Here is a 27156-nt window from a genome sequence, read left to right on the forward strand (position 1 = left end):
GTCCTATTTATAGACAAAGGGGGGCTAGGTTTAGCGAAATTCCACCCCGGTTTCAACCGCGCGGTCGGATTCGAATAATTCCGAACGCGGGACGGACTAAATGGCCGTGTAGAGTAGTTATCCGGAGATGAGAGGGAAAACGGGCGACCCGGCAACGTATTTTAAAACACCGACAAACGTCCGACGAATAACCGAAGACGATGCCGCTACGGTCGACCGTTCGGGTACCAGACGGACTCCGATTGCGACGAAATTCGACAGGCGGCCTAGCTACATTAAAATAAGACTGCACGTCAAATTCCAACCCAATCCGAGAAAGTTTTCAACACACTTTTAAAAACAAGGATTTAACGTTGCCGCGGGCGCGTGCGTGTGTGGTTGGGCTCAGAACGGACAACGACGAGAACCGGCAACTAACAACGGATGCAAGTTTTGAAAACTGGCAGCAACGGGATGCCGATGCAATGCAGACGATGCGCATGATGCGATGGTGAAGCGTCAAATAAAAATAACCACACGACGAAAACGGAAATAAAGGGGAATCTTCTGGAACGTCGGCATCGGGCTGTCACATGATCCCTCGGTGATGGCGGCGGATGCTGTTTGGCACCACGAGGCCCCCCCACGGTGAGCAACATTAGCTGATGAGCCATCAGTATAGGCCCCAACGGAGCGACGAGCAGAGAGTAGTTGTTCCGCGTTCAGGAGGCGCGCATAAAGATCACGTGGTGGCAGTGGTGTGTCACCTCCATTAATACTTTCCACCAGGGAATCATAGTCCTCATCAAGGCCATTGAGGATGAATGAGGTGAACTCCTCATCACTGAGAGGCTTCCCAATGGAGGACAGTGTATCAACCAAGTTTTTGACCTTGTTGAGAACTGATGAAAAGGGCTAGGCAATCCACATATACGCTTCAACACCCCCTCTCACGCGTGACGCGGAAAGTCAACACGTGGACAAACTCAGAGGTATGGCTCAAGAGGCCTATACGTGGACAAATAGGGGGTGACAGTAATTTTTGAATAAATTATGAAAGCGAGGACTTGAACTCAAGATTTTAGGCTTTGATACCATGTTAGACATACTAGGGTTTGGGCAATGCTCGATACCCTGAACGGGTACAATTGTCATGTATTTATATGAGGGAAACGTATAGGTACAACTTTGTATTACAACACGTATATCTACTATATACTTAGTCTAACAATGCAGGTTTCTCAGGTATCTATCTTAGGGGTACCGGCGGATGCAGATTCACCGGAGAATTCTGATGGTTGACTGACTTTAGAGGGATAACCGTGGCAGGGGCAAACCGGTGGCGGGGGTGGGAGGTCAAGGGAAGAGTGGAGCGGTTTAGTTTGACTATCTTAGCATGTGGTTTGTGTAGCTTGGTCATTTGATTACAAACACATAAAAAACAAAGGAAAGAAAACAACAGAAGATACTGGCCACTTGATGACTTTGTTAATTTAAAGTCGATCTAGGCTTTAAGTCTTTTCTTGGGCTCCATCATGTGTGTTTTCTTCAAGAAAAAAGTAACAAACAGAGCAAAGTCACTTGGTTAAACTTATTAAAAGATTTTCAATCAGACTCCTAAAAACCCATAAGATGTCCCTCTCAAGAGGTAGGCTTGAAGAAAAGAGATGGAGCACAAAGATGGGTTCAAGAAAGGGAGGAGTTTCGCCTTGGAAATATAGAAGATAAACAGTTATATCATATTTCTCTCTTCATCTTACACACAATGAATAGAAGGTTGCCGTATGTCATGATTTTTATGGGATAAACACTTGTCTTATTTTCTCTCGTCATCTTACATGAATAGAAGATTGCCATGTGCCATGAATTTTATGGCACATAATTGGTGGGAGGAACCGTCTGTCACAAGTATTGCAAAATAAACTACTCCTATGAGGAGATCTTGCTATTTTAGCTTATCATGCCTTACAAAGTTATGCACAGATTACGATAGTTTCTTAACCAAGGCAAAATCCCCATCAGGAGAACACACGTACATAGAATGCAACCGAAAGCACGAGCTGTGCCAATGATGTACAGAATAGAGCTAAATCTCCACGACAGGGCAAGAACCCCTCCTACTTCCCGTCTTTCTCTGGTCAGTTTACCAGCATTTCCAAAGCAACCTCCTCAATGAGCAAGGACAGAACGCCCTCCCCGGCGTCCCTTACCCAGCACTCCGTTTCGTCCATGCAGATCCAGTCCTGCCACCCCATGTCCCACGCGCTGTTGATCGACGGGTCCACGCATCCGAGATCCCTCTCCAGCTTCATGGACATGCTGTCTTTGGTGCCACTGCCATGGTCGTCTTTGTCGTCGGTGTAGCTCTTCAGCTTCCGTGTCCCGTCGCTGATATCGCCTAGCAATGCCTCCAGGGAGAAGTACGGTGTTGCTCCGCATTTCTGGGTCCTGAATCCAGTGTAATACAGGCTATTCTGCTGACGATGTTTTCGTTCCAGTTGCTCCATCGCTATGCCTGTGTAGAGTTCACGGTCTCCCATTTCAGCCTTTCCGGTATCTTTGTATTGCTCAGTCAGATGGTCGTAATCGTATGCGTTAATGCCTATCAGTTGTGCTGCTTGGTTAACGAATGACTTGTTGCTTAGGAGAAGCAAACTCATCTCATCTTTTGTTTCAACTTCCCTTTTTGGTGTTCTGTTTATTGGTGGGCTGCTTTGGCTGGAAATCAGTGAAGCTTCACTGGACTCGCTAAAATCTTCGAGAGCGTCTGCCATTAAAAGGAATTGTTAGTGCCAGAACTTCTTCTTTTTTGCAAGGGAGAGCAATTATTAATTCTTCTCTCATCAAGAAATATTAATATGTAACCCACAAACAAAATCATGATAATCCTTTTTAATAAATGGAAGTGTGCATCAGAATGATGCATAGGCCGGGGGTAATCCTCCTTTTCTTTAAAAAAAAAAAAAACATGATACTCCCTTTGTCGCTAAATATAGGCCATCCTAGAAACCGTGCAGTCAAATATTCTTAAATTTGACCATAAAATTGTAAGATTGCCTACGTGAATTCAGTATCATCAAATTTGCTAATTGCTACTGTATGTGCAACTTGTTCTCAAAATCATATAATAACATAAATCAACAGTAGATGCAGCACTTTGTGAGAACCATTTCATTGTAAACCCAAACCAAGGCACCTGGATGCAAACTGTAATTCCTTTCTGACCAGTTCATTCACATATCAGCAGTAGATTGGAGTTAACTATTGGATGTCCTTCCTACTTTTGGCCTTTTGATAACAGTGACATAAACAGAACCGATGAAAATGCTTTCAGAAGAACAAAAAAGGTTTGTGATTATTACCATCGATGGAAGGTTCTGTGTCCCAATCAGCGCTCTGGCAGCTTTCATCACTAGGTGTCGCACTATGTTCTGTGGATGGACAATCAGTTTGGATGAACTCTCTGTGCACCTCATATGCCTGCATTGTGAGCAAAAAAGGTCTGAGGACGCAAGTGTTTGAACCAACCATTTCATTCAAGGTACTTCTCATTTAACTGAAACGCCTAAAATCAAATATTTGAATGGCTTTCAAAGCATACTTATTTTATGAATCTGAAGATTTCGATTTCAAAAAGTTCTCGCTTGTGGTCATTCTTTTACCAGCTTCAAAGTAGTTTCGTCTCTAAGATAGCATGAAAGATTTTCAGTCTATGCTATGTAGTGAAGGATGCTTACCACTATGTCATCAATAGTTGGGTTATTGATGTTTCTACTTGACACTATCTTCTCTCTAGAACTACCAGGTGTTCTTCGTAAGACCGGCTTCATTGTACGGCATGTTGAAGGATTGCTACTTGATGCAACTGATTTCTTATCAGTCTTTTTCACTAGTTTAGCATTAGTGTGAGATGCTGATGCTGTCTTAGCCTTCACATCCTTCCTCCTTTCTCCCTTCCTATCAGCCAAATGATATTTCTGTTTATTGTTGCTTCTACTGTTGATCTCAGTCTTTTGTTCTATGTGCTGCTTTCGAGTTGTATGAGATACAACCTTCACATTCCTGGGGGCTTTGGTTTGAGCTTGGCCCATCCTTTGTTCTCTTTGGATTGATTTCACTGAACCAAGCTCAGTAGCCGCTGAGGTATCTTGCGAAGGAAGGATGTGTTCATGAAAATAAGGAAAACCCATCTGAACATTGTGCTGCTGGGCCTTGTGCTCATCAGAACTCGTGGTATTTAAAAGCCTCTTGACTTGAATTGTCTTCATCGTCTCCTGCCCTGCCTTGCCCTTACGTTGAGAGTCCTTTCCTAATGATTGCATTGGTAGCTTTTCTGCTGGTGGTGGTTTTGACTTAGGCATGTCAATATCAAACTGTGCCTTCAGTGTCTCGTCTTTCTTGGCGGTATTTCCCTTGTGGGGGGGCAAACCTTCAAGGCCCATGAGCCTCGCTACCAAACTCGGGGTCTTATTTGTTGGTACCAAACTCGGTGTTTTGGGCTTGTCAGGTTGCACAGGTGGACATGATAATGATCTTGGCACCACCTTCTTCTGCTTAGTAGACTTGGATACGGTGGTACTGTTTGGCGTGCTCCGTGATGACTGACTCAAGGAGGCCTGCTGCTCACCATTGGAGGACACTGACAAGAGGTTCGCCCTGTAAAGGCTGTCCTTGATCACTCTCTTCAGCTCGTCGGTAGAACTCCTTAGTTGCCCATCGAATCTATTGCTGACACTTCCAGGGACCAGCTTCTTGGCGATTGATGCTTCGAAGAGTGCTTCACGGATTCCTGTTATGTCTAATGATTCATCGTCATTCCCTGGCCTTCTCTTCTTAGTCGATTGACGCATACTCTGTGACACTGTTTGGAACTTCTCATCAAGCATGACAAGGGAGTCCTGGAGGTTCATAGCGCCTCTTAGGAGGTCCTCAGCAAAATGCCTCGAGAGTGTGGAACCCATCACATAATCTCTTCGCGAGAAGATGGACCTCTCCTCCCGGCTGCTCTGTGTGGGGCGCCAATCCTGGCTTTGGCAGCTCCGGCAGACTGTGGGTTGCAGTGTGACAACATAAGGGACATCACGCTGAGTTCTTTCAGGATAGCTGCCATCTTTGCTCCTGGAGCTGGAGGGATGACTCTTTGAAAGGGACCTGCAAACCACTGATCTGAAACTGTCTTGCTGCATTCTGTTTTTTCTGAAAAAGACACAAACAAACAGAGAGACGAGTAAGCACACCAAACTGGTCAGACGATATATCATACACAAATTCAAGTGAGCAAACATAATTTCCTGGTCAAAACAAAGAAAGAAGGCTACTTACATTATCTTGGTTCTTCCCTATAACATACGAAACAGATATCAATTTAAGTACTTGTTTCCTTTAGGAGTCGATGTCTGGCTTGACTCTGGACTCAAGATCCTGGATAGGAACAAAGAGGAACCTATGGATCAGCAGAAGAAAGCTAATCGTGTTAGTCTACAAACAGAAGGAACGAAACATACAAAAAATTAGGAGCTTTTGGCTGTATGTATATACTATGATATCTTCCAAGTTTCTCGCTCTGCGAGGAATAGCGACTGTGACTAATTAAATATGCAAGGACAAGCAGTTGAATTAGTTACTACAGAAGAAAGCTATGGGGGCTTTTCTCTATTCTGCCCACGGAATATCTGCGGCTTGACCAACCACCCGGGCTTTACCGGTGCTCAAAATTCACAGGCATCATGTCAGCAACAGGTAATTCATCACAAGCAGTGCCCTGCTTTCCACCCACATGAAAGTAAATAAAAGGGTAAAAAGGAGATGGAGGTGGCCAGGAGGAGGTAGTTGGAATAAAGAGGCCATTTGATCCTTAACTCCCATGAGGTCAAATTGAACAAATCGTAAACCCTAGCAAACAAGTCAAAATAACCACCGAATTCCCCTATACATGTACTCCAACTTACTTATTTCTCAACAGCACAGTAATACTGTAGCTAACAACCCAAAAAACGGCCTAAGAAATCGCAAACAAGCAGCGCATTTCTTCAACTCTCCCCGCACATTCTTCTTGGCCTGACCCCAATTGAACAGCCCCAAAACCTAGAGCGGCCAGGCGAAAGGATTTACCAGAGCACTTGCAGCAGGGGGGGGGGGGGGGAACGAAAATGAAGGGCCAGGAACCCTAGAGTTCTTGGGGTGCCATCCTCCGCATTCTCGAACAAAACGAGAGAGAGATGGAGAAAGAGAGAGAGGAAACAAATAAAGGCACCTCGAGCTCCTTGCAAGGCCGGGGGCCTCCGAGGTTTGGCGCGAGTACGAGTGGTGCGTGGAGGATCCCCAAGATCTGTACTACTACTGGAAGCAATAAAGGTGCGGGACTAGGACTACTGCGCCAGCATGTGAGCCCCTGCAGCGACGCAGTTTACTAGTGGCCTCCTTCTCTCCCTCCCATGAGAAAGCTCAACCATTTGTCCTGTCTTTTGATGTGGGAACGGGGAGGGGGCAGGTGGCCGGCGAGTGGTGGGCTCATTTACTTTGACCAGGAAACTGCCGAGCCGACGATGATGCCATCGCCGCCTCTTTCAGCATCCGTGGGACCGGCGTGTCACACTAGTACCCAGAATTTGATACACTAATTAGACTAGTCGAATGCTCATGCGTTACCACGGAAGATATAAAACAATAATGACGATATCGTTTAAATCATCGCACTGTTTGATGTTTGATGTGTCTATTTTAAAGTATAAGATAATCTAATTAGTTTGATTATGACGAATACATTATATTTATTTAGGTGTATCATAGAAATGCAACGAGCTCTAAGTTTTATGAATAAAAAATTTGAATGACAAATTTCATAAACCGAAATTAAATAGAAAAACGTATGTGACAACTCTATTACTTTGATAATTCGTTTCCTTGTCCATGTCACAACATTTTATTTGCGTTGCCCACAAAAGCCTTATTTTGAAGCAGTCTATCACCTCGTGTAGTTGGCAGTGCAGATCATTACGATTTCACGTATAGTTTAGGTACATCAGCCAACACATAAAGATTAGAGGCACATGCATGACGCGGGAAAGAAAAAATAGTTACTGAATTTTGCACTTTAGTTGAAAGAAAATAATTAGATATGAAATGACACCTATAAAATAATACTCCATCCTTCCTAATACTCCTCATTCCCAACATGTAAAGCGCGCTTGACTTGTTTGGTCTTTGTCGCACAACTTTGACAATCATTATTGCTCATTGTATGTCTACAAAATTAGTTTCAATATATATGTAATAAAGTAGTTTTGCATAAAAAATAATACAATAAAATTTATCCATGTTCAACCCATGTATGTTAATATATAAAAGTGATCAAAGTCGCACGTTGAATCCCATGTAATTTCAGGGGTGTTATATTTCATGGAGGGAGTACCTAAAGCAAAAGTCTGCTTCATGTCTTCCTAGGTTGTGACTTAAACTAAAAGTGCATGGCATCCCCTTGAAACATGAATAATGACTTTTGACCAATAGAACCATATATCAAATCCTTCATATGCTTGGTTACAATTTACACAACACAACAATGGCACACCTCGTTCAAGATAGACGGTTTCTCTTTTGCAAAAATAAATAAATAAACATAGAGAGTTTCTCCTTTACAATAGAAAATATAAGTAGAAGGCAAAGAAGTGTTATATTACTATGTCATGAATACTTACACCAGTGTGAAGTTGTCCACTTATTGACTACATGACTCTTTGATCATGTTCACCAAATTGGGAAATGAGGACGTTGAATTTGCTTTTCCGTTGATCTCAAAATATTTGCACCAATCCATCAATTAATTAGTGAATCCTGACCATGATCATCATACCTAGCTAGAAGGCTAGAAGTAAAGGGGAGTACTTAAGGAACCTTAAAATTCTAATATGAAAGCTTAAGAGCGTCGCGGCATATCTACAATAAGTAGCAATGTCAGTCTAATATGAAAGCTTAGTAGCATATCATGTCTGTTTTGTTGCACTTGTGAAAAGAAACCATCTTTAAGTTATGGTGATAAACTCACGTGGAACTACATTATGAACGTTGGCACTTATCTAAGAGTACTAAGAGTCAAACTGATTCAATGTGTTTGACAAAAAATGGAATGAGAAATGCAAGATGTGAGATCAAAGATGATGAATCCGCAACAAGTCCCTTCACAATTTTCACGAAGCTCAACAATATGGCATGGAGCAACCTAAAAACCTGCAAAAGATTGGTAAATAAATATTATAATGTTGAGTTTATAACAAACATATAAAATATTATTGATGGCATGTAGCTATTTTGTCTCTAGGAACTGAAAGATTAGTGATGCCATGAGCATATACATATATAGAGATGTAATATACATATATCAAGCAAAGAAAATGCGTACTCATATATACTAATATTCCATGATGATTTTGTATCATTATCATTCATAAAATAACCCATAGAAAAGTATTCCTTTCTCCTTCATGAGACCACTCTCAATGTTACTGAATAAGCACAAATCGTAGCATAAAAGTATAGGAACAAACTGCTTGTTTTGTTGACCAAAAATAAATTACCTTGTTCTTCGTCCTTCACCAAATCCCCCCTGCACAAGTCGTTCTTAGAGCTACATGATACAAGTGGAAAACATAGTCACAGAGGACGAACAGAAGAGAGAGACGAACATGAAAACAACGTGTCCTGATCCTCTCCCGATGCCCTAGCTATTGCTTGTCTTGCACTTGTGCCCATGCACGCCACTCCGCAGATGTCCCAAGAATCGACCACGTGCCCCATTAGTGCCCTCCTCTAGCCCCATGAGCAGCTGGTGGCCAACATCGTCGTCCGTCGTCCTCACTCCTGCGATCGATCTTGTGAAGCCGAGACGAGGGGTCCTGCTCCGGGATGGATGTAGCTAGCTCGATGACCATCTAAGCCGGCCATGGCGCATGGCCTGCATTGTTCTCTCCATTACCCTAGCTCAAGCACGCTGCCGAATTGTTTTTTGCTCCTCCACGTGTTGTGGCAATTCGCTTCTGCCTTCATCTTTTATCAAGGGAGAAGCACGACGATCGACCTTATCAGGGCTTCATAGAGGGCTTCATAGAGGACTACCAGGAGCATCTCAACGAAGACGATAGAAACGACCCCGCCGGCGCGACCGATGCTGGTCAGTTCAGAGGACAAGAGGTAGAGCGCGATGGCTGCTCCAAGCGTAGGCGCGAACCCCACAAGTCCTCCACTTCCCCAGTCGCATCATCACTACTGGCGCTGGCGCGTCCTCGCGAAGGAACACCATTGAAACGGTGCAAATGGCGGACGACACGACGGCGAGCATGAGGAGGAACGAGGCCGGGTCATTAGGAAGGAGCAGTCGTAGAGGTTCACGGTGGGAGAAGCCCTAGCAGATCGTGCATGTATAGAGATGCGCATAACGAGGCTTGGATTTTGCCTGCTCCGGCGGCAGTTTGAGATCACATAGGAGACGTGCGTGTGCGTGGGTAGGGTTAATTAGTTTCTTTTCTATTTTTTCTTTGTAAACCATAGGATTGGAAGCGGGACGTACTGTAGAAAAAACGGTGTGGTTCTCGTTCGAAAGGAGATCGTGGGAAGGAGGTGGCCGAACAAAAAAACATATCGATGGGAGGACGTATCTATCGGGGAGGAAGCGATCGGGGAGAGGGTGGGAGCGATCAGGGAGAGTGTGGGGGGCTCGATAGGTTGAACCATCACGACGACGGCAGATCCCCTTTAATAGTAGAGATTTGTAAGAGCATCCACAATTTGTCTGGACAAATCCGTTCCCTTAGGTCCCGCTTGGATGCGGTGTAAATCTATACATCCAAAATTTATTTACAGGTGCAAATTACATGTCTTAGTTTAATTTCCGCTTGGAATAAATACGACGACGGAAGGTCCTTACAGGGCTGCTTACGACAATCCAAGCAGGGCCTTGGGATGTGTTTGGTTGTATTTCCTACCTAGCATGACTCTTCTCATCTAAGACATGATCAGTGTAAACATGCTGAGTAGATGCATTTGCTATTGTTTGGTAGTAATGTACGTGTTGATACATGCTCAGGTGAGACTTTATTTGGTAGCTGCTGGTTGGTGAGTGAACAAAGGAGATGAGAGTGAGGGAGATCAAAGGAAAGATGAGGCAGGGCGGCGGCGGAGCTACCTCCGGCTCGGTCGGAGCCGAGCAGGGCAGCGGCACGGCCGGGGGCAAGCAGGGCGGCGACGCGGCCGGGGGCGAGCGGGGAGGCGGCGACGCGGGGCCGAGCAAAGCGGCGACGCGGCCGAGGTAGAGTAGGGGAGGCGACGACCGGGGGCGAGCAGGGCGGCGGCGCGTCACGGGAGCGTCGCTGAACGAGAGGCTGGATTAGATCAGTTCGCTCGGGAGCCACGATGATCAGCGAACACCCCTTCGTCCGTTCGCTCGGGAGCCATGCTCAGGGGCCTTGTGCATCAGATGGACCATGCTGAGTAGAGCTCATACACCCTACCAAACAGATAAAAGTGGATTGAGGAGGAAACTGCTGCCCTCATGCACACTTGGTGCAGGCTACCAAACACACCCTTATACGTCCGCGGATGCATCCGCACACGCCCACAGGCGCATCCAGACAACCCCTCATACTTCGTTCCATGCATCTACATACCTCATATCCTGATTCTTAAATTCATGTAAAACCATGCATGTTGATCATCCGATATAAATTGTCCGAATTCGACATTTGTAAACAAAAGCAAATGATATCATAGTTCAACTAAACACACATGCCAAAATGAAATCAATGTCCAATTGACAAGTGTTGATTGTCGGATCACCTATCGGACGAATTCATCCATGCGTCCTGCTTCGCCTGGGCATCCATCTCCGCGCGCATCCGAGCTGCCTCCTCCGCATGCATCTTCGCAACGATCGTCGTCTGCATCCGGGCTGCCTCCTGGTTGCCTACTCCGTTGCCGCAGCCGTAGCTGCCCTGGCCGCCTCCAACACTCTACGGTCGTTAATCTCCTTCTTCTTCTCCGCAAGCCATTTCTTGGCATGTTCATCCAAGGTGGATTCATCTGCGGACGTGATTTTTGCATCCTCCGCGTCGCACGAGAGTTGCAACCTCTCCTTCTCGATCTCAATCTCTCCAAATGGCTTGGCCTTCTGAAGCGCGTCGGGGGAGACATCTCGTCGATGATGCCCGCACCTACATGTGTTGTCAACTCTGCATCCCTCTGTCGCTGCCGCTGACGGCGCATCTTATGGGTGATGTTCTCCGGCTTGCAAGACGGAGCAGAGGAAGGGAAGCCGACGGACGAGCGGACTGTGTCTGTATCGCGGCGATCGGCGACGGGCTAGAAGACATCGCGATGGCGGACCGGGACAGGTGATGAGGATGGAGAGCAAGGGTGCCGGACGGCGAGGGGTCAGGCGCGGGAAATGTTGGAGGGCGGCGGGAGGAGAAGGAAGGGTTTGGAGAATATGAGTGCAATTTGAGGTGGGGTCGGACTGTTGGGTCCGACATGGAGGATGTGCCCGGGCTTCTCTATATCTGACTCATATTTGGGATAAAAATGAGGATGTCGGTCAGCCCAGACATTTAAGGCCCGTTTGAATCGCATTTTCGTAGCCGGTCAGCGATCAAGCGGCCTGCCGAGACATTTGGGATGGATTTGATGGATCCTCGCATCTATGCCATGAGCAAGTAAATAAGTAAACACGGTCGTGGGTTGCATCACCGAACTATGGAATGTCGCATCAGTTGGATACTTGTTGACATTATAGGACCATTTTTTGTCTTCATGTGGTAATTGAGCAAAGACACCACAAGGACGTAAGAGTATGGGACTGCTACCAATCCACCGGTGGATATTTACTAAAAATCCATCACCTCCACAGCCGTTCGATCTCGCCCATAGCCGTCCGATCCGCTCCTGATTTAATTCCTGAAACGATGATCGAGTTGCAGAAACAATCGCTTTGTTGCAAAAAATAAACTTTGGATCCATTAAATCCTGAAACAACGGTCGAGTTTCATAAACAATTGCTTTGTTGCAGAATTTTTTTCCCTTCGTTTTTTGCAACATCGGTACTGGTGCGGAAGATATTTTTTGCAACAAAGGTCATGTTGCAAAAAACTTTTGCAACATAGGTTAGGTTGCAGAATTTTTTTTCTTCGTCCTAGATATTGTTGTGTCTTATTCCTGCAACAAGACATTCGTGCAAAAAATCTTACAACAGAGATGATGTTGCAGAAAAAAATTTCTTCGTCGCGGACGTCGACCGGCGCGGCCGGCGTCGGGTCGACGTGTTCTCGCTCGCCTTCCACGTGGGCCAGCTCGCGCAGCCCGATCTCAAGCGCTGCCTCGACTACGCTGCCGCCTGCAGCGTCGAGGACCTGCAGCTCCGCCTCGACGGCGCCGTCGGCAGACGCGACGCGCGCGGGGGCCAGCGCCGCGTGCGGGGCCTCGCCGTGCACTTCCCCGTCGGGAGCCCGCTCCTGGCGCGGCTCTCGGTGCGGGGGCTGCACCTCACCATTGTCGGGGCCGCCAACCTCAGGAGCCTCATCGTCGTTGACTGCTCACGCACCACAGAGTTGCGGGTCCCCGCCAACGCCGCCTCCGCTCCTTCCGGTTCAGCGGGCCCTTCCTCTGCAGCAACCTCTTCTCCAGCGACGAGGACCTGGAGTGCTCCAGCTTCAGCCCCGTTCCTGAAACAACGCTCCAGTTTCAGGAACGGTCGCGGCCAGGTCGTTGACGCGCGGGCACGATTTCATCCGTTAGATGGAGGAGATATCAACAGATGAGGAGGCGACGCATAAATCAACCGATCAGCCGGTGGGAGGGGAGACTTTCCCTATTAGGGACTACTACCAATCCACCGGTGGATATTTACTAAAAATCCATCACCTCCACAGCCGTTCGATCTCGCCCATAGCCGCCCGATCCGCTCCTGATTTAATTCCTGAAACGATGATCGAGTTGCAGAAACAATCGCTTTGTTGCAAAAAATAAACTTTGGATCCATTAAATCCTGAAACAACGGTCGAGTTTCATAAACAATTGCTTTGTTGCAGAATTTTTTTCCCTTCGTTTTTTGCAACATCGGTACTGGTGCGGAAGATATTTTTTGCAACAAAGGTCATGTTGCAAAAAACTTTTGCAACATAGGTTAGGTTGCAGAATTTTTTTCTTCGTCCTAGATATTGTTGTGTCTTATTCCTGCAACAAGACATTCGTGCAAAAAATCTTGCAACATAGATGATGTTGCAGAAAAAAATTTCTTCCTCGCGGACGTCGACCGGTGCGGCCGGCGTCGGGTCGACGTCTTCTCGCTCGCCTTCCACGTGGGCCAGCTCGCGCAGCCCGATCTCAAGCGCTGCCTCGACTACGCATCCGCCTGCAGCGTCGAGGACCTGCAGCTCCGCCTCGACGGCGCCGTCGGTAGACGCAACGCGCGCGGGGGCCAGCGGCGCGTGCGGGGCCTCGCCGTGCACTTCCCCGTCGGGAGCCCGCTCCTGGCGCGGCTCTCGGTGCGGGGGCTGCACCTCACCATTGTCGGGGCCGCCAACCTCAGGAGCCTCATCGTCGTTGACTGCTCACGCACCACAGAGATGCGGGTCCCCGCCAACGCCGCCTCCGCTCCTTCCGGTTCAGCGGGCCCTTCCTCTGCAGCAACCTCTTCTCCAGCGACGAGGACCTGGAGTGCTCCAGCTTCAGCCCCGTTCCTGAAACAACGCTCCAGTTTCAGGAACGATCGCGGCCAGGTCGTTGACGCGCGGGCACGATTTCATCCGTTAGATGGAGGAGATATTAACAGATGAGGAGGCGACGGATAAATCAACCGGATCAGCCGGTGGGAGGGGAGACTTTCCCTATTAGGGACTGCTACCAATCCACCGGTGGATATTTACTAAAAATCCATCACCTATACAGCCGTTCGATCTCGCCCATAGCCGCCCGATCCGCTCCTGATTTAATTCCTGAAACGATGATCGAGTTGCAGAAACAATCGCTTTGTTGCAAAAAATAAACTTTGGATCCATTAAATCCTGAAACAACGGTCGAGTTTCATAAACAATTGCTTTGTTGCAGAATTTTTTTCCCTTCGTTTTTTGCAACATCGGTACTGGTGCGGAAGATATTTTTTGCAACAAAGGTCATGTTGCAAAAAACTTTTGCAACATAGGTTAGGTTGCAGAATTTTTTTCTTCGTCCTAGATATTGTTGTGTCTTATTCCTGCAACAAGACATTCGTGCAAAAAATATTGCAACAGAGATGATGTTGCAGAAAAAAATTTCTTCCTCGCGGACGTCGACCGGCGCGGCCGGCGTCGGGTCGACGTCTTCTCGCTCGCCTTCCACGTGGGCCAGCTCGCGCAACCCAATCTCAAGCGCCGCCTCGACTACGCTGCCGCCTGCAGCGTCGAGGACCTGTAGCTCCGCCTCAACGGCGCCGTCGGTAGACGCGACTCGCGCAGGGGCCAGCGCCGCGTGCGGGGCCTCGCCGTGCACTTCCCCGTCGGGAGCCCGCTCCTGGCGCGGCTCTCGGTGCGGGGGCTGCACCTCACCATTGTCGGGGCCGCCAACCTCAGGAGCCTCATCGTCGTTGACTCCTCACGCACCACAGAGTTGCGGGTCCCCGCCAACACCGCCTCCGCTCCTTCCGGTTCAGCGGGCCCTTCCTCTGCAGCAACCTCTTCTCCGGCGACGAGGACCTGGAGTGCTCCAGCTTCAGCCCCGTTCCTGAAACAACGCTCCAGTTTCAGGAACGGTCGCGGCCAGGTCGTTGACGCGCGGGCACGATTTCATCCGTTAGATGGAGGAGATATCAACAGATGAGGACGCGACGGATAAATCAACCGCATCAGCCGGTGGGAGGGGATACTTTCCCTATTAGGGACTGCTACCAATCCACCAGTGGATATTTACTAAAAATCCATCACCTCGACAGCCGTTCGATCTCGCCCATAGCCGCCCGATCCACTCCTGATTTAATTCCTGAGACGATGATCGAGTTGCAGAAACAATCGCTTTGTTGCAAAAAATAAACTTTGGATCCATTAAATCCTGAAACAACGGTCGAGTTTCATAAACAATTGCTTTGTTGCAGAATTTTTTCCCTTCGTTTTTTGCAACATCAGTACTGGTGCGGAAGATATTTTTTGTAACAAAGGTCATGTTGCAAAAACTTTTGCAACATAGGTTAGGTTGCAGAATTTTTTTCTTCGTCCTAGATATTGTTGTGTCTTATTCTTGCAACAAGACATTCGTGCAAAAAATCTTGCAACACAAATGATGTTGCAGAAAAAAAAATCTTCCTCGCGGCCGTCGACCAGCGCGGCCGGCGTCGGGTCGACGTCTTCTCGCTCGCCTTCCACGTGGGCCAGCTCGCGCAGCCCGATCTCAAGCGCTGCCTCGACTACGCTGCCGCCTGCAGCGTCGAGGACCTGCAGCTCTGCCTCGACGGCGCCGTCGGCAGACGCGACGCGCGCGGGGGCCAGCGCCGCGTGCGGGCCTCGCCGTGCACTTCCCCGTCGGGAGCCCGCTCCTGGCGCGGCTCTCGGTGCGGGGGCTGCACCTCACCATTGTCGGGGACGCCAACCTCAGGAGCCTCATCGTCGTTGACTGCTCACGCACCACAGAGTTGCGGGTCCCCGCCAACGCCGCCTCCGCTCCTTCCGGTTCAGCGGGCCCTTCCTCTGCAGCAACCTCTTCTCCGGCGACGAGGACCTGGAGTGCTCCAGCTTCAGCCCCGTTCCTGAAACAACGCTCCAGTTTCAGGAACGGTCGCGGCCAGGTCGTTGACGCGCGGGCACGATTTTATCCGTTAGATGAAGGAGATATCAACGGATGAGGAGGCGACGGATAAATCAATCAGATCAACCGGTGGGAGGGGAGACTTTCCCTATTAGGGACTGCTACCAATCCACCGGTGGATATTTACTAAAAATCCATCACCTCCACAGCCGTTCGATCTCGCCCATAGTCGTCCGATCCGCTCCTGATTTAATTCCTGAAACGATGATCGAGTTGCAGAAACAATCGCTTTGTTGCAAAAAATAAACTTTGGATCCATTAAATCCTGAAATAACGGTCGAGTTTCAGAAATAATTGCTTTGTTGCAGAATTTTTTTCCCTTCGTTTTTTGCAACATCGGTACTGGTGCGGAAGATATTTTTTGCAACAAAGGTCATGTTGCAAAAAACTTTTGCAACATAGGTTAGGTTGCAGAATTTTTTTTCTTCGTCATAGATATTGTTGTGTCTTATTCCTGCAACAAGACATTCGTGCAAAAAATCTTGCAACACAAATGATGTTGCAGAAAAAAAATCTTCCTCGCGGCCGTCGACCAGCGCGGTCGGCGTCGGGTCGACGTCTTCTCGCTCCACTACTGGAATCAGAGATTTTGCCGTCTGCTGGCTGATGGCAAAGACACTCTTTGCCATCAGCTACCAGAAACCAGACGGCAAAGAGAAGGCTGATGGCAAAGGTACTGTTTGCCATCAGCCAGCTCTTTGCCGTCAGCTGGCTGACGGCAAATCTCATTCAGGTAGACGGCAAAGAGTTCGGGTGGCCCACCCTGCACCCCCTCTCTCCCCCCCTAACGGCCTCCCTCTTTGCCGTCTGCTTTTCTCATCTGTGCCGTCGGCGGCAGACGGCAAAGAGGGTGCCTCTCATCTACCCTAACGGTCGCGCCCCACACCCCTCTCTCTCTCACCCCCCGCCCCCTCCCGAAACCAGCACCGCCGCCGCGCCGCCATGCCACCACCGCACCCTGCGCCGCCGCCACGCCCTCCTCCTCCCTGCGCTGCCGCGCCCTCCTCCTCCCGGCGCCACCACCGCACCCTCCTCCTCCCTGCCCCCGCCCCCTCCCGAAACCAGCACCGCCGCCGCGCCGCCACGCCACCACCGCACCCTGCGCCGCCGCCACGCCCTCCTCCTCCCTGCGCTGCCGCGCCCTCCTTCTCCCGGCGCCACCACCGCACCCTCCTCCTCCCTGCCCCCGCCCCCTCCTCCACCACGCCCCCTCCTCCTCCCCGGGACCTCCTCCTCCACCACCGCCGCCGGAGCTCGCCCCTTCTCCACCACCGCCCCTCCGCCACCACCGCCCTCTCCTCCACCGCCCTCTCCTCCATCGCCGGAGCTCGGTGAGTCCTTTTTTCCTTTTTTCGTTTAATTCATTAATTAGGTTAGTTAGGTTAGTTGTTAATTACCTATTGTTAGTTAGGTTAGTTAGGTTAGTTGTTAGTGGTTATGTACTGGTAATTAGGTTAGTTAGGTTACTTGTTAGTTGTTAGTGGTAATTAGGTTAGTTGTTAGTGGTATTACCCCTCGAGCTAGGTTAGTTGTTAATTACCTACTGTGTGTTAGGTTAGTTGTTAGGTTAGTAGTTGCCCGTGTAGAGCCCTCCGGTCGCCGCCTATGCTTGCACTAGCCACAACGTTGGGGAACGTCGGTGAGCTTGTCACGCACCTGCCATGGCTACGATGCCATCGAGCTCGCGTGCTGCAACAACGATGCTGCTGCAACCACCCCCATGCAGGTCGATGCAGAAACATTACTGTTGGGACCACCCCCTTCAGGCACCGGTGATATTCCACTTCAACACCGAGGATATTACAACAGCTCGCAATAGTAGTTGTCGCACCGACACGACATCTCGACGACACCCCTGACACCCGTCACGATGCCCCGAAACCCCGACACGACGCCCCGACACGATGCCCCGACACGACATCTCGACGACACCCCTGACACCCGACACGATGCCCCGAAACCCCGACACGACGCCCCGACACGACATCTCGACGACATCCCGGCATGAAATATTTTTTTATGGAACCTGGAAAGTTTTATAAAGTAGTATAGGTAACCTGGAAAGTTTTATAGGTAACCTAGAAAGTTTTATAGGTAACCTAGAAAGTTTTATAGGTAACCTAGAAAGTTTTATAGGTAACCTCGACCCCCGACCCCCGACCCCCGACAACACTCACCCTCGACCCCCGACCCCCTACCCCGACCCCCGACGCCACTGACCCCCGACCCCCGACGCCCGACGCCACTGACCCTCGACCCCCGACCCCCGACCCCCGACAACACTCACCCTCGACCCCCGACCCCCTACCCCGACCCCCGACGCCACTGACCCCCAACCCCCGAGCCCCGACACCTCTTCGGCCTCTTGTTGACCGAAAAGACCCCAATCCCCGACGCCAGTGACCTTCGACCCCCGATGACACTGACCCACATAGTTATGAGTTAGGTCATATAGTTATGTTAATTATAAAAACATCATATTTGTGTTGATCGGGTGAATTTCAATGTGCAGTTGTTCGACGACCTCCACGTGCGTTGGACGAGCTCCGCCCTTGCGTTTGTTGGTGAGAACAAATGACTTCTCCTCCTACCCCCTTAATTTGCTTTGTCCCGGTCTTCGTGCCGATGAAACTTGCTAGCTATAGGTTTCTTCAATCATGAGTATGCGTGACCAGTATGCGTCTCCCATTCGAAAGGGCGACATCTATAAATATGCATGTCTTTGCATATTTATAACCGCCATCCTTTCGAATTGTCCAACATTATCCATGGACAGCCCGAGTATGTGTAGACTGGGTTCATTTTCCCGTATTCTGTGCTCTGGATCCGATGCGGAATTTCGTCAGTGCCTCCCTGTTGTTCTCCGGATGCACATCCTCTCTGTTTATTGCGGAGACGTGTATGAGGAGAACAGCGGGGAGGTGCTGCCGAAATTTTGCGTTGGATCCGGAGCAGAGCATGGGAAAACGAACCCAGTCTACACATACTCGGGTGGGATTAGGACCTATCTTTACCTATTAGCGTGTAGGTTGCCTGGACGTAATAAAAATGGCGAACCTGATTAACCGATGAATATAGATGATGAATTATATATAAATATATTTCTTCTGTCTTTAGTAGCTACGCAAGATGAGTGATCGTGCGTGGATGTGTACCGGTCACCCTAGTCAGAAAGAGATGACGAAAGAATGGTTTTTAAAAACAAAGGAATTTGTGAAAGCCGCATTCGCAAATGGCGAGGAAAGAAACTATTGCCCCTGTCCTGGATGCGTAAACTATAAAAAGACGACAGAGGCTGTAATGATTAAACACCTGCAGAGGAGGGGTTTTAAGCCTAATTATACGGTGTGGACATTTCATGGTGAGTCTATACAACGCACAAGAGCTGAGGTGGTCCATCGTCGCATGGACGAGCATGGTACTGGGATCGAAGACATGGTGCAAGACTTTGATGATGCTCGGGATTCGGAAGATGAGATGGAGGAATCTGCAAAGGCCTTTTATGAAATGTTGGAGTCTTCAAAACGTCCTCTCCATGAGCACACCGAGCTCTGTCAGCTGGATGCAATTGCACAAGTAATGGCTCTGAAGGCTGAGTTCAACTTGGGAAGAGAATGCTACGACGCGATGATGACACTATTTGGACGTTTCCTACCCAAAGGCCATGTCATGCCTGCAAACCTGTACCAGTCGGACAAAATACTTCGTGTACTTAAGATGCCCTATGAGAAGATAGATGCATGTGAGAAAGGATGTGTCTTATTTAGGAAGGAGTATGCACACTTGGACTATTGTCCCAATTGCGAGTCTTGCAGGTATCTTGTGGTAGACAACGGTATGGGTGAGAAGAGGCAGACCAAAATCGCAGTTAGTGTTCTTCGGTATATGCCAATCGTACCAAGACTTCAACGTCTTTTCATGGTTGAAGAGACAGCCAGACAGATGACATGGCACAAATTGGGCAAAAGAACCGAACTAGATGCGGATGGGAATAAGATGATGGTACACACATCGGATGGGGAAGCGTGGAAACATTTCGATGGATTGCATCAGGATAAAGCGGCAGATCCAAGGAATCCTCGAGTCTGCGCCGCCACGGATGGTTTTAATCCCTTCGGCATGACGGCAACCCAATACAGTTGTTGGCCTGTATTTGTCATTCCACTGAATCTCCCCCCCGGGCAGATTATGCAAAGAAAGAACATATTTCTGACGTTGATAATTCCAGGGCCCAATTATCCGGGGAAGAATATGAATGTGTACCTGTAACCGCTTAAGGATGAATTGGAAGAAGCTTGGGAAAATGGGGTCAAGACATACGATGCCGCTAGAAAAGAAAACTTCAAAATGCATGTGTGGTACATGTACTCTATGCATGACTTGCCAGCGTATGCGCTATTCTCTAGATGGTGTGTGCATGGAAGGTTCCCGTGCCCCCAATGCAAGGAAGCTCTTCAGTTTCATTGGTTGAAGGAGGGTCGGAAGTATTCTTGCTTTGACTTGCATAGACAGTTCCTGGATCCTGACCATCAGTTCAGAAAAGACAAGAAGAACTTTACCAAAGGTAAAGTTGTCAAAAACTTGGCACCACATGCGTTCACAGGCCAACAGATCCTGGATCAGTTAAACGCCCTCGAGCCTGATCCAGAGCGTCCAGGGTATTTCAAGGGGTATAATTCAAAACACGCCTGGACTCACAAGCCATGCTTCTGGGATATGCCGTACTTCAAAGACCTCCTTCTTCCACACAATATCGACATGATGCACACTGAAAAGAATATCGGAGAGGCTATTTTTGGTACATTGTTCGACATAGATGGGAAGACAAAGGATAATATTAAGGCTAGAGTTGATCAAGAGACACTATGTCATAGACCGTTACAAAACATGCGAGAAGGCAAAGGAAAGCAGAAGTGGTCGAAGCCAAAGGCCTGGTTCAATCTTGGAAGGCCAGCTATGAGGGAAATTATCTTGTGGGTCAAAATGCACTTGATGTTCCCCGATGGGTATGCAGCGAATCTAAAGAGGGGAGCGAGTCTTGAAAAATTAAAAATCTTTGGTCTCAAGATTCATGATTGGCACATATGGCTAGAGCGGGTAATGCCGGTGATGTTACGTGGCTTTATTCCTCAGGATGAATGGCTAGTACTGGCGGAGCTGAGCTATTTCTTCCGTGTTCTTTGTGCGAAAGAATTGTCGCCTGGCGTGGTAGAAGACATGGAGGAGTTTGCACCGGAGTTGTTGTGCAAGTTAGAGAAGATCTTTCCACCGGGCTTCTTTAATCCAATGCAGCATTTGATTTTACATCTACCGACCGAGGCAAGATTGGGTGGGCCGGTGCAAGATCGTTGGTGCTATGCAACTGAGAGGATGCAGAAGACCCTTCGAGCTAAATGTAAAAATAAGCGTAGAATTGAAGCATCGATGGCTGAGGCATTCATTACTGAGGAGGTGGCAAACTTTGTGACAGCACACTACGAAGCCAAAAATCATCATTTGCATAATCCGAAGCCTCGGCACAATGATGGAGACCCTAAAAAGGTGGGTCCAACCTCAGCCTATTCATAGGGAAGCTCGCACCAGCCGGTGCTTCGAAACCAATAACGTTGGATATCGAAGAATGGCGGAACATTTCTTTGTATATCTTCAACAACCTAACAGAAGTGCGGCCGTACATCGAGTGAGTTCTCGACCCATTTTCCCGTAACTTCTAATTCATTTGAACTGCTCTTATTCCGATATTTCAAACAGTCGTTACGTCGTCAAATTCTCGGATGGAGCGGTGATCGAAAATGATTCCGTCGAAGAGTATGAGCTTCTGTCAAAGACAGGAGGCGGCTATCCCGGTTTCATCTCTTGGTTCAAACAAACGGTAATTATCAATAATGGACCATTTCATTTTTGGTCTAACTTGCGGCTAATGCAACAACCGTTTCTATTAAACTTGTAGGCTAATTCAGAGTCTATGGACGCCGAATTGAGACAAGTCGCTAATGGTTTTGACTATAAGGTCCGTTCATTTGAGAAATACAACATCAACGGGTATCTCTTTCGTACATTTGGCAAAGAGCTATCTATGCCCGACCGGAAATCTACAAATTGTGGTGTCTCTGCTATCGGCGAAGGTGTTATCGAGTATTATGGAAGAGTTGAAGCAATTTATGAACTTCAATTCTATGGTGAAAACCCACCGAACGTCGTAGTCTTCAAATGTTATTGTTTCCAGCCGAAGGAGACTAGAAGGACTCATGAACATATAGGACTAGTCGAAATCAATCCAAACACCCATTTAGATGTTCCCGATGTCTATATTACGTCTCAACAGGCGACCCAAGTTTTCTACCTACCGTGGGCATGCCAAACGGATAAGAATCTGGAAGGTTGGTATGTTGTTTATGAAGTGCCGCCACATGTCAGACCACCTCTCCCAAATGAACAGGATTATGAACCTCACATTAACCCAGACACATATGATGGAGAATTCTTCCAAGAAGCACGTCTTTCCAAGAAACGTTTCAAGAACCGCCGTGCTTCATCCAAGAACATGGAAGTAGACAGCGACAATGAATCCGACTCCAGCCCTGAGCCGGAACCAGAAGACCTGGAACTCGTAGAGGTTACTGATGCGGATGACCTGTCAATGCTTCAACGATTAAAGGAAGGCCTTTCACAACTTCACGCCGTTGAACCCGATGAGCACGTCATTCATGAAGACATGCGTGATAGTGATGATGATGATCCATTTATTGATGATGATTATTAGTTTGTAAGATTCACAACTTAAATTATATATATTTTAATATTTATTATTCATGTACATATTATTATTCATGTCAGTCATTCAATTTTTTATGTTGTACTAATTTCTTTTAATCTTTATCATGGCAGGTGTTGAAAGATGGTGGGCGCGGGTCCAGAGCGCTCGACGGGTTCTTCCCAGGCGCCCCGCACGAGGGGTGGTACTTCCCTTCCACCCCTATCTCTCCGTAGAGCCATCTCCAGGGCAACCGTCTCCAGACGAAGCCGGCGCGAGCAACCGTGGTGTTTCTCCTCCTTGATGACCACTACGGTAAGTTTCTCCTCCAAACTTAGCTTGTTTTCCTCTAAATTGAGATAATTAGCCAATTTAGCTCCAAGAAGACATAATTAGGTAATTTAGCTCCAACAAGAGGAGAAGAAATAGGAAAAATGAAAAGAAAGAAGAAGAAGAAGAGAAGAAGAAGGAGGAGGAGGAGGAGAGGGAGAAGGAGGAGGAGGAGGAGGAGGAGGAGGAGAAGGCCTTTGCAGCAACCTCTTCTCCGGCGATGAGGACCTGGAGTGCTCCAGCTTCAGCCCCGTTCCTGAAACAACGCTCCAGTTTCAGGAACGGTCGCGGCCAGGTCGTTGACGCGCGGGCACGATTTCATCCGTTAGATGGAGGAGATATCAACGGATGAGGAGGCGACGGATAAATCAACCGGATCAACCGGTGGGAGGGGAGACTTTCCCTAAGAGTATTGAAGATGCACATGCAAAAATAACTATCTTTTGTATCTTTGAAGCCTAAAAAGTTGCTTCAACAAATAATGTAGATGGAAAAAATACATTTCCACTTTCCAAAGATGTATCCTATACCATTTTGTGGTGCAAATTCGCATCTCCAACTCTCGGAGATGTAAAATCGCTTCCGCCCGCCAATCGGCCAACATGCACCCTTTCCTTCCGCGCGGCTAGCCGCCGCCGCCCGACTCTACCGTCGGCTAAATCCACTTCAAACCGAAGCCGCCGTCCACAGCCGGATGGTTGTCGGGCCCACCGCGACTTCATATCCCCGTACCCAGCCGCTTGCCTCGTCGGCGTGCCGCCCGGAATCGTCAGTTTAGTTTTGGCCGCCGACGAATTGAAGTTTATCCGGCGGTTGCGGCTCGCCTAAACACCTTTCCCGGAAAGGTCTTGTTGGGGAACGTAGTAATTTCAAAAAAAATCCTACGCTTCACAAGGATCTATCTAGGAGAAACCAACAACGAGCAAAGGAGTAGAGCATCTTCATACCTTTGAAGATCGCTAAGCGGAAGTGTTGCTAGAATGCGGTTGATGGAGTCGTATTCGTAGAGATTCAGATCGCGGTGGATTCCGATCTTAGCGCCGAACAACAACGCCTCCGCGTTCAACACACGTGCAGCCCGGTGAAGTCTCCAACGCCTTGATCCAGCAAGGAGGGAGGAGAGGTTGAGGGAGAGCTCCGGCAGCACGACAACGTGGTGACGGTGGAGCTACGTGGTACTCCGACAGGGTTTCGCCAAGCGCTACGGAGGACGAGGAGGAGAGGAGGTAGGGTTGCACCGTGGAGAGGTGGAATTGTACTGTGTGCAGCCCCAAAACCCTCCACTATATATAGGAGGAGAGGGAGGAGGGTGCCCACCCCTAGGGTTTCCACCCTAGGTGGTGCGGCAACCCTAGATGAGTAAGGGGGCGGTGGCCAAGGGAGGAGGAGGTTGCGCCCTAGGGTGGCTTGCCACCCAAGGCAAGCCCACCACGCCTAAGGTTAGCCCACCCTCCCTCTCTTGCGCCTTGGGCTGATGGTGGTGGCGCACCAGCCCACTTAGGGGCAGGTTCCGGTCCATGTTTGGCCCATGTACCCCGTCGGGGCTGGTGGCCCTTCCCGGTGGACCCCCGGAACCCTTCCCATGGTCCCCGTACATTACCAGTGATTCCCGAAACACTCCCGGCGACCAAATCCTCACTTCCTATATATGAATCTTTACCTACAGACCATTTCGGAGCTCCTCGTGACGTCCGGCATCTCATCCGGGACTCCAAACAACCTTCGGCAACCACGTATACTATTACCATATAACCCTAGCGTCATCGAACCTTAAGTGTGTAGACCCTACGGGTTCGGGAACCATGCAGACATGACCGAGACACCTCTCCGGTCAATAACCAACAACGGGGTCTGGATATCCATGTTGGTTCCCGCATGTTCCACGATGATCTCATTGGATGAACCACGATGTCGGGGATTCAATCAATCTTGTATGCAATTCCCTTTGTCTACCGGTATGATACTTGCCCGAGATTCCATCCTCGGTATCCCTATACCTTGTACAATCTCGTTACCGGCAAGTCTCTTTACTCGTTCCGTAACACATCATCCCGTGGCTAACTCCTTAGTCACATTGAGCTCATTATGATGATGGATTACCGAGTGGGCCCAAAGATACCTCTCCGTCACACGGAGTGACAAATCTGAGTCTCGATTCGTACAACCCAACAGACACTTTTGGAGATACTTGTAGTGCACCTTTATAATCACCTAGTTACGTTGTGACGTTTGATACACCCAAAGCACTCCTACGGTATCCCGGAGTTGCACAATCTTATGGTTTAAGGAAATGGTACTTGACATTAGAAAAGATTTAGCAAACGAACAATACGATCTAGTGGTATGCTTAGGATTGAGTCTTGTCCATCACATCATTCCCCAATGATGTGATCCCGTTATCAATGACATCCAATGTCCATGATCAAGAAACCATGATCATCTATTGATCAACGAGCTAGACAACTATAGGCTCACTAGGGACACATTGTGATCTATATATTCACACATGTATTACGGTTTTTCGGTTAATACAATTATTGCATGAATAATAGACAATTATCATGAACTAGGAAATATAGTAATAACCACTTTAGTATTGCCTCTAGGGCATATTTCCAACATTCTCCCACCTGTACTAGAGTCATTGAATTGCATATCTCACTTGCTTTACTTTGAAGTTCTTATATGTGTGTTAGCATATCACCACAACAATTATTGTGTTAACATTTATCTACTCGAGGACGAGCTTAAATTAAGCTTGGGGATGTTGATACATCCCAAACATATCTATAATTTCTGCTTGTTCCATGATCTTTTGGGTGACAATGTTACATGTTTTGCTACACTTTTATATCATTTCACACATATTTGGACTAACCTACTAACTCAGTGCACCCAGTGCCAGTTTCTGTCCGCTGATGTCTTTTTTGCAGGGGATTTTACCTAATTTTCTGAAGCCCGAAAAAATCCAGAAACATAGATAAAAAAAATCAGCGAAACAGAAGCTTCGGGATCACCGAAGGAGGGGCAAAGGGGGCCAGGGGCCTCCCAGGCGGCCTACTGGCGCGGCCAGGCCCAGGCTGCGCCAGGAGATCGCCGGGGTGGGGCCCACCTCTTCCAGTGCCCTCCTTTGGCCTATATTTAGTGCTCCGCGGGGAAACCCTCGCAAAGTATCTGGAATCGCGAATTTCTCGATCGTTCCGCCACCGCAGTGCTTCCGAGATTGGGAGCGTCAGGAGACCTCTTCCCAGCACCCTGCCGGAGGGAGGATTGACCTCCCGGAGCTTCTCCACCACCATGGATGCTTCCCGGATGTGTCATGAGTAATTTCCCTTGGACCATGAGTCCATGACCAGTAGCTATTGTTGGAAATATGCCCTAGAGGCAATGATAAAATGGTTATTATCATATTTCCTTGTTCATGATAATCGTCTATTGTTCATGCTATAATTGTATTAACAGGAAACATTAATACATGTGTGAATAAATAGATCACAATGTGTCCCTAGCAAGCCTCTAGTTGGCTAGCTCGTTGATCAATAGATGATCATGGTTTCCTGATCATGGGCATTAGATGTCATTGATAACGGGATCACATCATTGGGAGAATGATGTGATGGACAAGACCCAATCCTAAGCATAGTAATAGATCGTATCGTTCGTATTCTAAAGCTTTTCTAATGTCAAGTGTCTTTTCCTTCAACCGTGAGATTGTGCAACTCCCGGATACCGTAGGAGCGCTTTGGGTGTATCAAACGTCACAACGTAACTGGGTGACTATAAAGGTGCATTACGGGTACCTCTGAAAGTGTCTGTTGGGTTGGTACGAATCGAGATCGGGATTTGTCACTCCGCGTGACGGAGAGGTATCTCTGGGCCCACTCGGTAGAACATCATCATGAGCTCAATGTGACTAAGGAGTTAGTAACACGATGACGTGCTACGGAATGAGTAAAGAGACTTACCGGTAACGAGATTGAACAAGGTATAGGTATACCGACGATCGAATCTCGGGCAAGTTCTATACCGACAGACAAAGGGAATTGTATACGTGATTGATTGAATCCTTGACATCGTGGTTCATCCGATGAGATCATCGTGGAGCAAGTGGGAGCCACCATGGGTATCCAGACCCCGCTGATGGTTATTGGCCGGAGAGGAGTCTCGGTCATGTCTGCCTGTCTCCCGAACCCGTAGGGTCTACACACTTAAGGCTCGATGACGCTAGGGTTATAGGGAATTGTCATATGAGGTTACCGAAAGTTGTTCGGAGTCCCGGA

General features: G+C 48.3%; 1 protein-coding gene and 1 non-coding gene across 3 annotated transcripts; both read right to left on the reverse strand.

The window, feature by feature from the left end:
* Positions 1-692: 692 nt before the first annotated feature.
* On the reverse strand, positions 693-831 carry LOC123445843. The gene has a single exon (XR_006631204.1). It is a non-coding gene; the product is annotated as a small nucleolar RNA Z247 (small nucleolar RNA).
* A 1059-nt stretch (positions 832-1890) lies between these two features.
* Positions 1891-6406, reverse strand: LOC123443245. 2 transcript variants are annotated; one of them, XM_045119563.1, is made up of 5 exons: positions 6233-6406; positions 5302-5400; positions 3717-5175; positions 3342-3459; positions 1891-2746 (listed from the first exon to the last, which is right to left on the reverse strand). In XM_045119563.1, the coding sequence occupies exons 3-5, from the start codon at positions 5163-5165 to the stop codon at positions 2118-2120; spliced, it is 2196 nt and encodes a 731-aa protein (XP_044975498.1). In that variant the 5' UTR covers positions 5166-5175; positions 5302-5400; positions 6233-6406; the 3' UTR covers positions 1891-2117. The 2 variants fall into 2 exon arrangements, with proteins under 2 accessions (XP_044975498.1, XP_044975499.1); XM_045119564.1 differs by having other exon boundaries at positions 5302-5422.
* Between the last annotated feature and the right edge of the window lie 20750 nt (positions 6407-27156).

The sequence above is a fragment of the Hordeum vulgare genome, chromosome 3H (genome assembly GCF_904849725.1).
Source record: "Hordeum vulgare subsp. vulgare chromosome 3H, MorexV3_pseudomolecules_assembly, whole genome shotgun sequence".
Lineage (NCBI taxonomy): Eukaryota > Viridiplantae > Streptophyta > Magnoliopsida > Poales > Poaceae > Hordeum > Hordeum vulgare.

Bases quoted from the DNA above. Each gene is read 5' to 3' on its own strand.
- LOC123443245 (XM_045119563.1), bottom strand. From the start codon at position 5,165: ATGCAGCAAGACAGTTTCAGATCAGTGGTTTGCAGGTCCCTTTCAAAG. The intron at 3,460-3,716 runs GTAAGCATCCTT...CTCACAATGCAG, and splicing joins CAACTATTGATGACATAGTG to GCATATGAGGTGCACAGAGA. The intron at 2,747-3,341 runs GTAATAATCACA...TTTTAATGGCAG, and splicing joins CACAGAACCTTCCATCGATG to ACGCTCTCGAAGATTTTAGC.